Source organism: Sorghum bicolor, chromosome 10 (assembly GCF_000003195.3).
Source record: "Sorghum bicolor cultivar BTx623 chromosome 10, Sorghum_bicolor_NCBIv3, whole genome shotgun sequence".
Lineage (NCBI taxonomy): Eukaryota > Viridiplantae > Streptophyta > Magnoliopsida > Poales > Poaceae > Sorghum > Sorghum bicolor.
The window spans coordinates 55,167,848-55,182,745 of record NC_012879.2 but is presented as its reverse complement, the minus strand read 5'-3'; the positions used below and the strand labels follow the sequence as shown (position 1 = coordinate 55,182,745).

General features: G+C 41.5%; 1 protein-coding gene across 1 annotated transcript; it reads left to right on the top strand.

Annotated features, from left to right (window-relative positions):
* LOC8069334 (lysosomal Pro-X carboxypeptidase) lies at positions 1,027-12,620 on the top strand. The gene is made up of 10 exons (XM_021449912.1): positions 1,027-1,524; positions 2,326-2,497; positions 6,537-6,670; positions 7,075-7,187; positions 9,164-9,287; positions 11,549-11,710; positions 11,806-11,958; positions 12,073-12,152; positions 12,336-12,385; positions 12,487-12,620. The coding sequence occupies exons 1-10, from the start codon at positions 1,027-1,029 to the stop codon at positions 12,618-12,620; spliced, it is 1,620 nt and encodes a 539-aa protein (XP_021305587.1).

The window sequence follows — 14,898 nt, the reverse complement described above, 5'->3', positions numbered from 1 at the left end:
GTACAATTAGTAAGTAATTGATATTTTTATTACCTTGTGTTTAAATTCATTGCTTAATCAAACTATGATTTAAAATAGCTTTGTTAAAGCAACTTATTTGATGAGTTTTTTTTTCAGAAACCTCATATGCATGTTCCCCCTCTCATGTACATGAGCTTGGAGGATGCATCTTTAGGATGGGAGTAGCGGCACGTGTGCACATCTCGTCGATATACACATATGTTTGAGACACATGTTTCGTACCAATAATGATGGTCTTTGTTGAAGCTTTCCTTTTTGGCCCTTATGTCATAAGAGTTTATTGCTATTGTTTGAGTTTTATTACCATTTTGCAATAAGTAATTTATCTATCGTTTAACCTATATGATTGGTGATTCTTTTGTATTTATTGTTGTTATGTTCTTGTTAAAGTGTAGTCTGAAAAAAATATTTATATAGGAGTGAATATCTAAAGTACATTTTCAACCTTCAAATTGTGCATTAGACATCAGGCCAGTTTTTAATCTTAAACTACAAAACCGGATGGACACCCATCAACTATTGAAAACAGACAAATTTAGCCATTTGGCTCGTTTCATAGATGGTTTTATATTTTCTATGTAAAACTAATAAAAAACTGCTTTGATCCCTGAAAATTCATATTTTACTTTGAATTAGAAAAATACGAAATGAACCGGCTTCAAGATATGCGGCACAATAAAGTACCTACGGCAGTTGAGAGGAAAAGGAGGGGGATATGTGGGGAGGAAGAAGTAATAAGCTCAGCCAGCTCTACGCCGTGTGCCACTAGGCAGGATCATGGGCAAAGTCGTCGACAAATTTCAAAACTTTGCTATTGTGTCACCAGGTCATCGGACATACGACCTCAACAAGGCTAATCTGCAGAAACTAACAACGCGCCTGCAGCCTTGTCGTGACCTCCTTGTTTGTGCACCTTGTTATTACATCACAGGAAGAGTGATATAGATAGATGACGCTAATAAAGAGAGAGCACCACAGTGAGAAGAGGAGGAGGGAGGGACAACAATGGCGGCACCTCCTGTGCTCACGTTCTTGTTGCTTCTGCTCGCTAAAGCCCTCTCACATGCATCAACCGCAGCGGCGGCACTGCCGGCACACTCCAATGACCCCAATCCATTCCCGCCAATCACTCCATTGCACCTGCATCAGGCTCGCCGGCAGCAGCGCCTCCGTCAAGCAGCAAGCAGCAGCCCGGACGCTACTAAGCTCGTCACCGCGGCCGCCGATGGCACCGACACCATGGCGGAGCCGCCGTTCACGGAGCACTACTTCCCGCAGGAGCTGGACCACTTCACCTTCAGACCCAACGCGTCGACGGTATTCTATCAGAAGTACCTCGTCAACGACACTTTCTGGCGGAGGTCCAGCGGCCGCAAAGGCGGCAGCACTGGGCCGCTGTTCGTGTTCACGGGTGGCGAGACTGACATTGAGTCGATCGCCATCAACGCCGGCTTCATGTTCGATATCGCGCCCAAGTTTGGTGCCCTCCTGGTCTTCATCGAGGTACAAATACTTGTGCACGTTGTCAAATACAATCATCTCAAGACATCTGCCGGAGTTCTCAATGTTGTTATCCTTCCTCGCCTCCATGGGTCATGATATGAGAAATGGCGCTGCTAGTGTCCGAACATCCAACGCTTGTCTGGACATCCTTATCTGCACACCCAGCGTCCATCTCCTGTGGCCTTCTTCACCGTGCCCAGTGTCCCCCTCCCCTGCCCTCCATCGCCGGCCACTGCCCCTCCGCCCACCACCCACCGCCATAGCACGGAAGGGTCTCTCCGGAGCTCCGCCTCCACAGCCGTGGCCACAGAGCTTCAGTGAAATCCTACCACATCCATGGTGACCTCTTTATAACCCTCCGCCCATCGTGGGGAGCGTGGGTTCACCATGGCGGAGCTCTTAGAGGGAGGGAGGGAGCATGGACAGGCGGACGTGGCAGCGAGCTAGGTGCAGGCGGAGCTAGATGCGGGCGCGACGTCCAGACTCGGCAAGTCGGCATCCGTTCTGGACGTCCACAAGAAGCTACAGGACGGGTAGTCTCACAAATCAGCTACAGGACATGTGGGCGTCCAGAACGGATGCCAACTTGCCGAGTCTGGACTACCCGTCCTGTAGCTTCTTGTCAGACTACCCGTCCTGTAGCTTCTTGTTACAAGAATTCAATTATATGGGATGAAATTGATTTTATCTAATACGGATACATTCTAAAACCAAAGAAGCTTTCATTTATCCTAGTTTTGTTACCATTGTGATCTGTTTACATTTGCATATTTATGTTATTATTTTTGCTACCATGATCAGCATCGGTTCTACGGGGAGTCGATGCCGTTTAGGAGCAACTCAACGGAGGCACTGGGCTACTTGACGTCAACCCAGGCGCTCGCCGACTTTGCCATCCTCATCACCAGTCTTAAGCAGAACCTCTCAGCTGAGACAGCACCCGTAGTCGTCTTTGGTGGCTCCTATGGCGGTAGTAAGTCATTTTTGAACCATGGTTAATGTGTTTATCAACTTATTCTTAAAATATAAATGATCCACACTAAGTTATGTACTTAGTTACAACACACTACCAAGGAGTCCATAGAAAATTGCATTGTTCATGTAAAAGGTCGTTTACTCCATTTAAACACCATGTAAACACTATATTGTCTTTGTCGGGTACCGTAAATCAGAGTACCCTAATCAAGCCAGAACAAAGACCCAACACAACATCACATGGCCCATAGGCCTTAAGAAGCGTTCCCAAGATGGACCGCAACGACCCCCCTTATGGGCCAGGATGGACCTTGAGGTAACAGGACCTTCTCTGATTCGCTCGTGCCCGAGCCCTAGGGTCAGAGGAATTTTTCGCCTTGCCTGACCCCAGTCTTGGACCAATTTTCCGCCTCGCCCGACCCCAGTCTCGGCTAGGATTTTCTATTCTCAGACTTCCCATGCACGCCAACCACGCCGTGGGAAGGACGTAGGGCACGCTCCTGCCCATGCCGTGGCAGGGAGAGGCGCTCACTGTGCTACCTGCTCCCGTCACTACAGCAACTGACGCCTGTCACTGTGTGTACGGCGAGTCAGGAGGCATGGAGAACATCAAGTCTTCACTGTGGCCATTACGACCACTGTCCAGTCCCAGTCAAAGAAAGAGGCCTCTGAGAGAAGGCCACGACCTTCAACAGGGCTCGATGAAGCATCAATAGGGTCAGACGTCAAATCCACAGTGTCAAGAATGGCTTACCACGATCAACAGAGGCCACCACACTGCGAGTACAGCCCTAGGGATGGGGCATCCCGCTGTTGCAATCCCGCTGTTGCAGTGCCTAGGCCATCCCCTGGCCTGTATACTAGTAGTAAATTATGTCATAGTACATGTAAACCTTGACCCCCCTTTGACTATAAAAGGATAGTTAGGGACTCACGAAAAAGAAAAAAATTGATCACGATCATCGAGCAACAACACTTCAACACAAACACTCGTATTCGCAGTACACTACCTGCTGAGACCTGGCCGCAAACCCTCTCTCGCAGCTCGTTTGTAACCCCTACTACGAGCACTTCGGGTGCAAGATAATACAAGACTCGGTCTTCACACTGGACGTAGGGCACCGTTGTCCTGAACCAGTATAAATCCTTGTGTTCTTCTTGCATCACCATCTAGATTTTGGGACACGTAGACTCATAATCACTTGTTTGTGTCTGGGTCACGGGTTCAGACACCGACAATCTTTTTTATTTAATCATTCTTTTATCCTTTTTATTAATCAGTCATTTACTCTCAATTTATTTTTCATTTTAATCTAAATAATGGCTAAACGGTAGGTGACCAATTGTTTACCGTTTAGAAAACACTATTTGCAATAATGAAACCTAGTTACTAAATCACACTGAGATAAAATTAAGTCTATTAAAATATTCACACAATATGTCTCAAGTACACAAAGAGGTAAGAAAGCAATGAATGTAATGCTTATGAATGAAAGATGTGGACAAGAAAGAACCATATGGTTCCTGTGGTATCGAATAGTTGCCACTATCTCCTAATCCATACACTAAGGGTTGAGCTGCCTTGATTTAAGGATCCACTATAAGTACACACTCTCCACTCTAGAGCACCTAGATTATCCAGCGACCCTATTCTTCCTGCTTTTCCAATAGTCAATGTTGAAAATTCCTGAATATTCTTCCCAAATGATATGTTGTTGTCGCCAATAAGGTACCTAGTGGATCATATGGTGCATAATTAGTAACCATGTCCAGCATACCTAGCCATTGCATTGCAACACTAGATGATCTAATGGTCGCAGTAAGGTGTCACCAAATCATAATGTGCACTCCAACAAGCATGTCCATGTTGAAATGACCATTTCATAGTGCCACTAGATCATCCATCGAACCACGCATGATCGTTCACCATATCATCCTATGAGTAACACTACCTGACACTTAAGTATCTCACAATGTCACCTGTTGTAGTGCACTTTAGACTTCAAATTTCATATTATTGAAGTCCAATTTCATATAATTCAACTTCTTTGAGATCCCTGACTTACACTCTATATATTCCAGACACTCTTGATCAACTTTGCTCAAATTACCTCTCATGTTTGCCTCAAAATGCTCTTAACTCTAACTTTGATCAAGCTATTAATCTCCACCCCACTTAGTAGTATGGTCATAGATAAACAAAAACACTAATATTATTTCTAAGTTCTCCTAACAACAATTTAGCACTTAGCACTAACTTGTTCTTAGACTTCAAGAATATTCTTGCATCATACACTAAATCCATCACCGAGGGCCATGAAAACCAAATTTCCAATGTGATTAACTCTTTGTCATTAACACTTAACAGTATGAAACAAATTTTACCAAATAAACTTGTGTTCATAATCACCATAACCCGAACTAGGGCCTCAATGTGTTCATATGGTCAATTAGAATGAATGTGATGTTAACATAACTCACTAGCTATGAGCTGAGGACACAAGTGTGTGTGTGTGTGTGTGTGTGTGTGTGTGTGTAATCTAGTGGGCCAAGTGCATGGTGGCTCAATTTGGGTGAAGATGGGTAGGAGGTGATGGCATGAGCGTTGGGCTATGTGTCATGTTAATGGAGAGACTTGAGGGAGGGCAGCGTGATGAGAGGTGATGGCTTTAGAAAAATTCAATCATGTAGCATAGACATAGAAGCATTTGATGGCCCCACTCACCCACACATCCTCAGTTGAATACTCGCCATAGGCATCGTCTATACTCGACTATGACCAACCCCTCATCATCTAGTCTAGCTCGATGTGATGGGGCCCTTGATGATAGTTAACATGACACCCTACATCCAAAATATGCTTATGATCTAGCTCCTCAAGCGGAACTAGCCTACATATGCGTATGACCACTCTTACACTTTTGTCATCACCGTGTAAAAGGGTCAAGGAAATCCCGAGCTTACATGGAGCTCTTATCATAATAGACAATACAAAGTGAGTTAGAGATAAAACAATGTGGCCAATGCTATTATGGAGTGGGAAAACATGATAGGGAATATGAAGTTGATTGGTATGTCCATGCATCAGTGGTTGGACCAAACGTGGATGCCATGCAATGACTATGCAGGCGAGGTAGTGAATGGATAATAGGGTGGTCCCAAGAGTGGGCACGGTGGTGACGTAATAGGCCGGTGTGAGCTATGGGCCACAAGGCTAGAAAAGGGTGGGTGATGTGCATGGATCGTACTAAGAAGAGGAGATGACCCACAAGGAGGATAGGAGGGGTGGCCTTGAGCCCATAATGTCATAGTGCTCACTCTTGTTGTCCTTTTTGCTACCAACGGTCGCCTTTACTATGGACCCTCTCGTTAGTGGCCCGTTCCTGGTGGTCGCAGTGCTAGGCATCGATGAACCGTGTGAGCACATGTTCCTACAACCTCCACACCATCTACATCAACATACTTTGGTCCTCCTAGCAGTCCCACCACCATTGGGGCTGGTCCCACTATTAGGCAGGTGGATCCTGCCTTTTTCTCCATTCTTTGGGCTTTTATCCTTTGTGTCTTGGACTTATTTCTTAATTTGTGGATCTTCAATAAAGCTCCTAGGGTCTTCTTTGAGGTGTTGATTATATTTGCATTGACCTAAGTCTGTCGGGCATCCCTATTGAACTACAATAAATACATTAGCGCACAATATTAGTGCAATTGGTCATGTCAATCATGAAACATCAAAATCCAAACTAATGACCCATGGGGTCCATTTTCCCAACATCTCACTCAAACAATCAAGGCACTCAAGCATGCACATCCTTTTGCTTCAATGCATTTTTAAAAATATTTTCAAAATTCAAATTTATCCCTATCGAAAGAGTTGTGCCTTATTTGCATCAAATTAAACCTTTTTTGTAAATTCAAAATGTTTGGATTTCTATGATCTTTAGAACATGCAAAAGAATTGAGTGATCTAGACATGCAGTGAGCTAACTGAACTCACAATTCATGTTGTGCTTGATCGAATGCTTGTTTTTCTATAGTGCTAGCTTCATGGTTTAGGCTCAAGTACCCCCATGTCACCATTGGGGCCTTGGCATCCTCCGCGCCAATCCTACAGTTCGACTACATAACACCTTGGAGTAGCTTCTACGATGTTGTCTCGCAAGACTATAAGGTACTCCCTTGGTTCCAAAACATGTCTTAATCGTACAAAATTCACTACTACAAAATAACTTTAGGAGATAGCATTTTTATTTATAGACGTTCACACTACAAAGGACTGAAATTGCAACTAGAGAGGGAGGGGGAACAAGAGCCAATTAAAATTCTTTGCTAAGAGCACATTCAAGAGTCTAAAATTTTTTCTCTAAATTTTATTTGTATAGTCATTTGAGTAAAAATCGCTTTCTATATTTGCGTATCCTCCAACCAACAATTTTTCTATATCTTGTGCACACTCTAAAGCGTTATCATCATCTCCATCTTTGGCTAGCAAGAAATATGGAATAGAGGATGTTTATACTTGGAAATCTAATTAAAGAAATATGGAGTAGGTGTGACTTTCAATTGATTTTGCAGTCTGAGAGCTTGAACTGCTTCAGTGTGATCAAGGCAGCCTGGGATGTGCTGGAGGAGAGGGGATCCAATGACAACGGGCTCCTTGAGCTCAGTAAACTGTTCAGAGCCTGCAAGTAAGTTCTTAAACTCAAAATAATCTTGATGATTGTGAGGGGATGAAAGCTCGATCTATTGCTAGTCTTAGTCTTGCCAACAAGTAAAACTTGAGTATTGGATTCTATTAATTGTCGGGGAAAAAAGTATATGAGATGGCTTGCAAACATTTTGTCTTTTGTACTCTTGTCATGTGCAAGCAAGTTTTCTAGTGACTACCCAATTCGGTAAATAAGTCCCCTTTTAGTAGAACTCCCATCTGATGCAGAAGCTTTTTTTCTCTCTCTCCTTCTCTCACAAAACCGGTAGAGCCAGTTTTTTTTTCTCCTCCTGCTCCGGCTATAGTGACACTACGGTGGAGCAGGCATAAGCTTTACCAAAAAGAGCCTAATATATATAAGTACAAACTAGCACTAAATCCTAGCTGGTTGGTTGATAACTAACCACTACCCAATATAATGGTGGTGAGTAGTTGCAATGTTACTAGTAATATTAGACTCATTTTGTATTCTATATTAAAAACTCGACCAGGGCAGTTAAGATTGCCGCCGCAGCTTCTAAATTAAGAAGAAAGTGCCTTCTGACCCAACGAAAACCCCCAAACCCCCACCCCCATTAATACATGGTGGATTTTCCGTCGCCCAAGTGAGAATTGGGCCAAGCCCCTCCAGTGCTTTGGTATAAGAACAGGCGAGAGGATTTTTTTTAACCCAGCCTGAAATTCGCTTCCACTGAAATTCAAACTCAGGACCTGGGAGGTGTCGTCAGAGTGTCTAGACCAACTCATGTAGCATCCTTTGGCATTTTGTATTCTCATATTAATCGTCATCAAAAATGCGGTAGCAAGAAGCAACAAATATTAGAAAATCCGTTTATTTGGCAACATACCTATTATACTTTCTACAATAATGCACATCTCGACTATTATAAAAAATCCTAGTACAACAACTCGTGCTCCTACAGGAGCCAGTAATTTCGAGAGACAGTATTTGAATTTTGTGAATAAATTTGACAGCCACAAGGCTGAATGTTATTTATATTCTATATACTAGCTCGGGCCCTTGGTGTTTCCACACTTTACCTTGTATAGTGAGATTTGTCCATGTCTCATGAGAAATTTTTTTAGAAAGGCGGCAAGAGATTTGTCTCATGAGAATTAATACGAAGACTCTAAAAAGAAGACTCACTAGTAGTAAGACAACCTAAAGCGACACTAAATCTTCATCTAAATTAGCTGCATATGACATATGAAAAAAAATCTAAATTGATTAACCAAATTTGCATCTAAATTACTGTAAAGAAAAATAACATAACAAAATTGCATCTTATCCACCTATGCAAATTAACTTTAGTCCATTTAGACTCATACAGCCGTCTGCTGGATGAGACGCGCATGTAACAATGTAAACCTCTCTAACCTGGCAACTGGATCTTTCAAAAAAAATATTACAAATAACATAAAGAAAGCCACTAAATCTGCATTATCTACAAAATGTAATTATAAAAAATATCTTAAAGTACTCCTATATATGACTTTGAATTACCCAGTTCTAACACTTATTCACGAATTTCTAACGTGTATATATATATATATATATATAAATAAAACTATTACTCTGTAGCTGGCTACAAAATAACTTATTTGTAGCCACTTTGAGTTACGATAATTACTATATTAATTTATAAGATTATAGTAATTTCTTACTAAGTGGTTTACTATAACATTACGGTAAATATCCTCATGTGTTATAGTAACTCAACTATCGTAAATATGTATACATATTATCATAAATTAGTATATAAAATTATCGTAAATGGAGATGGCTATAGAATAACATATTTTGTAGCTAGCTACAGAGTATAGTCTCCATATATATATATATATATATATATATATATATATATATATATATATGGAGATTATACTCTGTAGCTAGCTACAAAATATTATATATATATATATATATAAAAGTCTGCTACTGGTACAACTTTTCAGGACTCTGAAGGACGATGGTTCAATTCAAAAGTGGCTTTGGACAGCATTCATCTACACTGCCATGTCGGACTATCCAACACCGGCCAGTTTCTTGGAGAATTTGCCTGCCTACCCCGTGAAGGAGGTTCTCCATTTTAACCACATTTTTTTAGAAAGGCGGCAAGAGCTTTGCCGTATTTTTATTAGACGAGGAAAAAGAAAAACAGAAAATATTTACAACAACGACGAGGAAAAAGAAAAACAGAAAATATTTACAACAACTTATATAGCAACTCGACTTTAAACTACTATGACACACATGCCAAAAACCAAAAGACTAACAAAAGGAAAAAAAAGTAACCGGTTCCAAACCACTGTATTGCACTAGCATAAACACCTACTCAACCATAGTGCTAGGTCTTGTTTCCATTTGGTATTGTTGATTTTCATCCTTGCACAGCTAGGCTACTTGGATCGGTTGCAGATGTTTTTGTTGGAAAGTTCTTCTATTCCGTTTCTTCCAGACGTTCCACCAAAAATAGATCATGACACCATCTATCTTTCTACGTTCACTTCTATCAAACTTTGCTCGACATTTGCGCCAGTAACCATGTAAGGATCCATTCATTCCAACCAAGTTTAGCGCGTATAGATTGAGCCATTGTTTTAAATAAGACCAGACTTGCTTTGCGTAGGTGCAGTCTTTGCAAAGATGAGTTGGCGTTTCTGGGTCCATTCCACATAGTTTGCAAATGGGATCATTTGCCCAATTACGTTTTATCAAGTTGTTGGCAGTTAGAATTTTCTTGTGCAGAAGTGTCCACGCAAAGAATCGGCATTTAGGTTCAGCTTGTGCTTTTCCAAATTGGTGTCAATTTTAGCTTGCTGAAAGATCCTTCAAATTGGATGTTGTATGCGCTTTTGGTTATGTACTCCCCATCTGCTGTCTATCTCCAACGAATTGTGTCCTCACTATTTTCCTCAAGTGTAGTTTCTTGTACTTGTTCCCATAGTGTGGCGTACTCATGCAACTCTTGAACTGTTTGCAGCAGTAGAATATGTGCCACCCACCGGTTATCTTGAAGCGCCTTCCACATCGTAATATTTTTTCTCTTAGCTTTTCAGAAAAGGTTCGGTGCAATGATCTTTGGCGATGTTCCCTCAATGCAGGACGACGTCCAAAAGTTCGCAGTTTTACCATCTCCTATTGTTACCACTGTGGAGGCCGCAAAGAGATCACGATCACGCCAATCGCATGGCAAATCTAGGCGATTCCAAGTACGCTCCTTGTGTTTCCACTTGAACCAAAGCCATCGTAGTCTTAGCGCACGGGAAAAACGTTCTAGGTCCAGCACCCCAAGCCCTCCTTTTTCTTTCGGTCGACACGTGGTTGGCCAATTTACTAGGGAGTGACCGCCATACACTTTGTCCGGGGTGTCACCCCTCCATAGAAAACTCCTCCTAATGCGATCGATCTTCTGTACTAACCATTTCATTTCTGGGAAGGCGGTCATGTGATAAATTGGTTGTGCTGAGAGAACCGTCTTGACTAGAGTTTCCCTTCCGGAAGTAGATAGTAGCTTCCCTTTCCATCCCGGTAGTCTTGCACCAATCTTATCTATCAACGGTTGTACCTCGATTTTGCGAAGCTTTCGAATATGGAGTGGGAGACCAAGATATTTTCTAGGAAATTTACAAATTTTCCCGTAGAAATTTTGGAGAAGTTGTGTAATGGAATTACTATCCACCTGAATGGGGAAAACTTCTGTTTTGGAGATGTTGATTTTGAGTCCTGAGCAATCTCCGAAGAAATTCAGTATTGTGTATAGATGATCCAGTTCCAAAGCTGATGGGTCTGCAAAGATGGTCGCGTCATCGACGTAGAGGGAGCATCGGAGGTTTGCCGCCTTCAGTAGGATTGGCCTAAGAATGCCTCTTTGAGCTGCAATCTCGATGATGCGCTGTAGCGGGTCAATTGCCAAAATGAATAGCAGTGGGGATAGGGGGTCTCCCTGCCTCAATCCGCGGGCGTGTGTAATCCCTTGGGTCGGTTGGCCATTCACAAGCACCTTTGATTTTGCTGTTCCTAGTAAAGATGATGTCCAATCTCTCCACTTTGTACTAAATCCCAAAGCCTCCATGACCTCTAGTAGAAAGCTTCATCCAATGGAATCAAAGGCTTTTGAGATATCAAGCTTGATGAATAAGGCTGATCTCTTCTTTTTATGGAGGAGTTGTATAACTCTTTGGGCATATATAAAATTGTCATGTATGCATCTTTTCTTGACATTCTACAACCACTTCTCCCATTTCCACAAAATTGCCAATTCGAACCCTGCTTGAGCAACACCTACTGTACTGTTGTACTGAACATGCTATTGCTCATGTGTAAAACTAATTATCCAGATGTGCAAGATCATCGACGGATTCCCTGCAAATGCGGACATCCTAGAAAAGGTGTTCGCAGCAGCGAGTTTGTTCTATAACTACACAGGAGACCAGACTTGCAACCATATAGAGGACAAAGACAGCCCCCGTTCTCTTGACCTCAGTTACTGGCGGTGGCAGGTATGTATAAACAATAAACTGAAAGACAAGTACTTGTAAAATGTTAATGACAACACTGAGAACCAGAGATTGTGACATACTCCTGTCCTGTGTAGGCTTGCACAGAGATGATCATGCCGATGTCATCATCAAACGAGAGTATGTTCCCACCATCCACCTTCAGTTACGAGGACCGGTTCAATTACTGTTTCCGGTTTTTCGGGGTTCGACCCAGGCCACATTGGATCACCACTGAATATGGTGGATATGTAAGTGTTGTTTCTAGAGTTTCAGTGCGTGTACATATAAGCCCTCATTGGAAACAATTGCTGCTGGTATATGTAAATTACTCATCTGGTGCTGCCTTGCTTAACATCCTGCAGAAAATTGATAAGGTGCTCAAAAGGTTTGGCAGCAACATCATCTTCTCCAACGGAATGCGAGACCCATGGAGTGGAGGCGGGTAGGTTTATCTGGACAGTTTCATCATTTTATCTGATCATTCGTCATGGAAGTTTCAGTCTGTCAGATAACAACTTTTGTTTAGATAAGGGATATATAAATATCCGGCCTCTACATCCGAGGATGTACACAGCCAATTATTGCTAGGGTACACCGTAATGGTTTACTATTCTGTTGCAATCAGGGTGCTTAAAAACATCTCGTCCAGCATCGTTGCCCTTGTCACAGAGAAAGGTGAGCTAGAAAATTTCTGAAGAAAAATGTCGTAAGATCACACATCACAGTGGCATTTTTCAAAGTTCACTTATGTGTAGTTACTTGTCCCTGTTGGTCAGGTGCTCACCATTTAGACCTCAGAGGTGCAACCAAAGATGATCCAGACTGGGTTATAGAACAACGGAGACAAGAAGTAGAGATTATACAGGGATGGATAGATCAGTATTATCAAGACACGGCGCAAGTATCCTAATGGTGCTGTTGCTGTATACAGTCAAGACAAGTTAACATCTGGTCTATGAAAAAAATAAAAAAGAAAATTTCCTTATAATGCACAGGGCGATCACAGGAACAGTGGCAAGTAGATACAAATGGTGAAATTAAAGCCAATTCAGTTATTCACTTCTCATCAGAAACTGTAAAACTTAAACACTCTTGGACGAATCATGAATGAAAGGTTGTGAGAATAATAGTAAGAACTCTTTTGGTATAGCTCTGCATCACCATCCACTATGGGAAGCAGTGACTTCCCCGAGTGTTAAATGCACTCGGGGAAGGCCCAGTTGCACTCGGGGAAGCCTTTCCCGAGTGCAACACTCGGAGAAGAGTGCGGGGTATCTTTTCACGGAAAAGACGTCTTCCCTGAGAGCCAAAAATCGTGCACTCGGGGAAGACTTTTCCGAGAGCCGTCCTAGCACTAGGGGAAGAGTTGACGCCGTTGGTGGTAGCCGGCGCCATTTACTTGTTTAAAAAAAATCTTCTCCGAGTGCAACACTCGGGGAAGACACCATCTTCCCCGAGCGCCACACCACGTGGCAGCTACACTCAACAAAGAAAAACACTCAGCAAAGATTCCTTTGTTGAGTGCCTGGCACTCGGCGCAGATTGGCACTCGTCAAAGGTAAATTGTGCCGAGTGTCAGTCACTCGGCAAAGCCCGACCCTCGGCAACGATGGCCGTAGGTGATGGCCGTCAGTCTTTGCCGAGTGTCCCCCGTGTGGCACTCGGCAAAGAATTTTATTTTTTTAAATAATTTCTTTGCTGAGTGCCTTAGCCCCTGCACTCGGCACAAAATTTTTATTTTTTTTAACAATTTCTTTGCCGAGTGCCTTAGCCTGGCACTAGGCAAAGATTTTTTATTTTTTTAATAATTTCTTTGCTGAGTGCCTTAGCCCCGGCACTCGGCAATGTTTTTTTTTAATAATTTCTTTACCGAGTGCCTTATACGTGGCACTCGGCAAAGATTTTATTTTTCTATTTTTTTGGCGCTCAAATTTTTTCTTTAGCCTACTACAGTACCTGCAAGTACATATTCAAATTTGGTGCACTTTTGTGACTTTTTGCTACATTTATTGAATTAATTTCATTTCATTGAATTATTTAAAAAATACAAATTTGAAATGCACCTGCATCGAATAAAGAAATCTAGAGATTTAAAAAATTATATTAAAGTTAATGAGCGTCGTGTGAGGCCGTATCCAGGAACTGAACGGAAATTTCTAACATCTTGTTCACGAAACATGAGGAGAAACTTGCGGGCAAAGTGTTTTTAAATTCTATAAAATTCAAAAGAATTACAAAAATCATGAAACTTATGGAGACATCGCTATATCGTATGTGGAGGCTATGATAAAAATTCGAGAAGGTTTGATGCCAATTGTCACATACAATGCTTAAAAACCACAACATCACCTAGACAACTCACATGTAATCGCATTGAGAAGTATAGGTTTCTAAGCATCGTATGACACATCATGCACGAAATGTTTCCAATTATTTATCACAGCCTCCACATGCGATGTCAAGATGTCTTGACAAATTTCATGATTTTTGGACTTTGTTTTCATTTTATACAATTAAAAAGCTATTCGATCGCAAGTTTAGGGTCATGTTTCATACCTAAGATATTCAAAATTTTGGGGGTGTTCTTGGATATGGTCTCAAACTACCCTAAGAAACATGAATGTTATTTTTCATTCGTTAAATTCTATGATTCGAGGCATCTCCAGTTCAAATATCAATTTTCTAGAAAAATGGAATTAAATGAAATAAATTAAATAAATATAGGAAAAACATTGAGAAATATACCAAATTTGAACATGCACTCTAAAATACTGTGTAAAGACAGTATGAAAAGTTTGAAGACAAAAAAACAAAAAAAGAAAGAAACTTTGCCAAGTGCTCTTTTTTGGCACTCGACAAAACCTCTTTACCAAGTATCCTCCCTATGGCACTCAGCAAAGATTAATTCAATTTATTTAAAATAATATCTTTGCCGAGTACTATCCGTCCGACGCTCGACAAAATTTTTTATTTTTTATAAATCAAAATAGGTTTAACATTTTTTAAAGATTTTTTTAAAAAATTCTTTGTTGAGTGCCCGTGATCGGGCACTCGGCAAAAAAATTAAATAAAATATCTTTGTCGAGTGCCGGATCACGGGCACTCGGCAAAGAGTCAATATATATATATATATATATATATATATATAATGATGGATAAGTCTCTGTTGGCTGGTGGTTGTGGGCTGC

Bases quoted from the DNA above. Each gene is read 5' to 3' on its own strand.
- LOC8069334 (XM_021449912.1), top strand. From the start codon at position 1,027: ATGGCGGCACCTCCTGTGCTCACGTTCTTGTTGCTTCTGCTCGCTAAA. The intron at 6,671-7,074 runs GTACTCCCTTGG...TTGATTTTGCAG, and splicing joins TTGTCTCGCAAGACTATAAG to TCTGAGAGCTTGAACTGCTT. The intron at 11,711-11,805 runs GTATGTATAAAC...TGTCCTGTGTAG, and splicing joins TCAGTTACTGGCGGTGGCAG to GCTTGCACAGAGATGATCAT.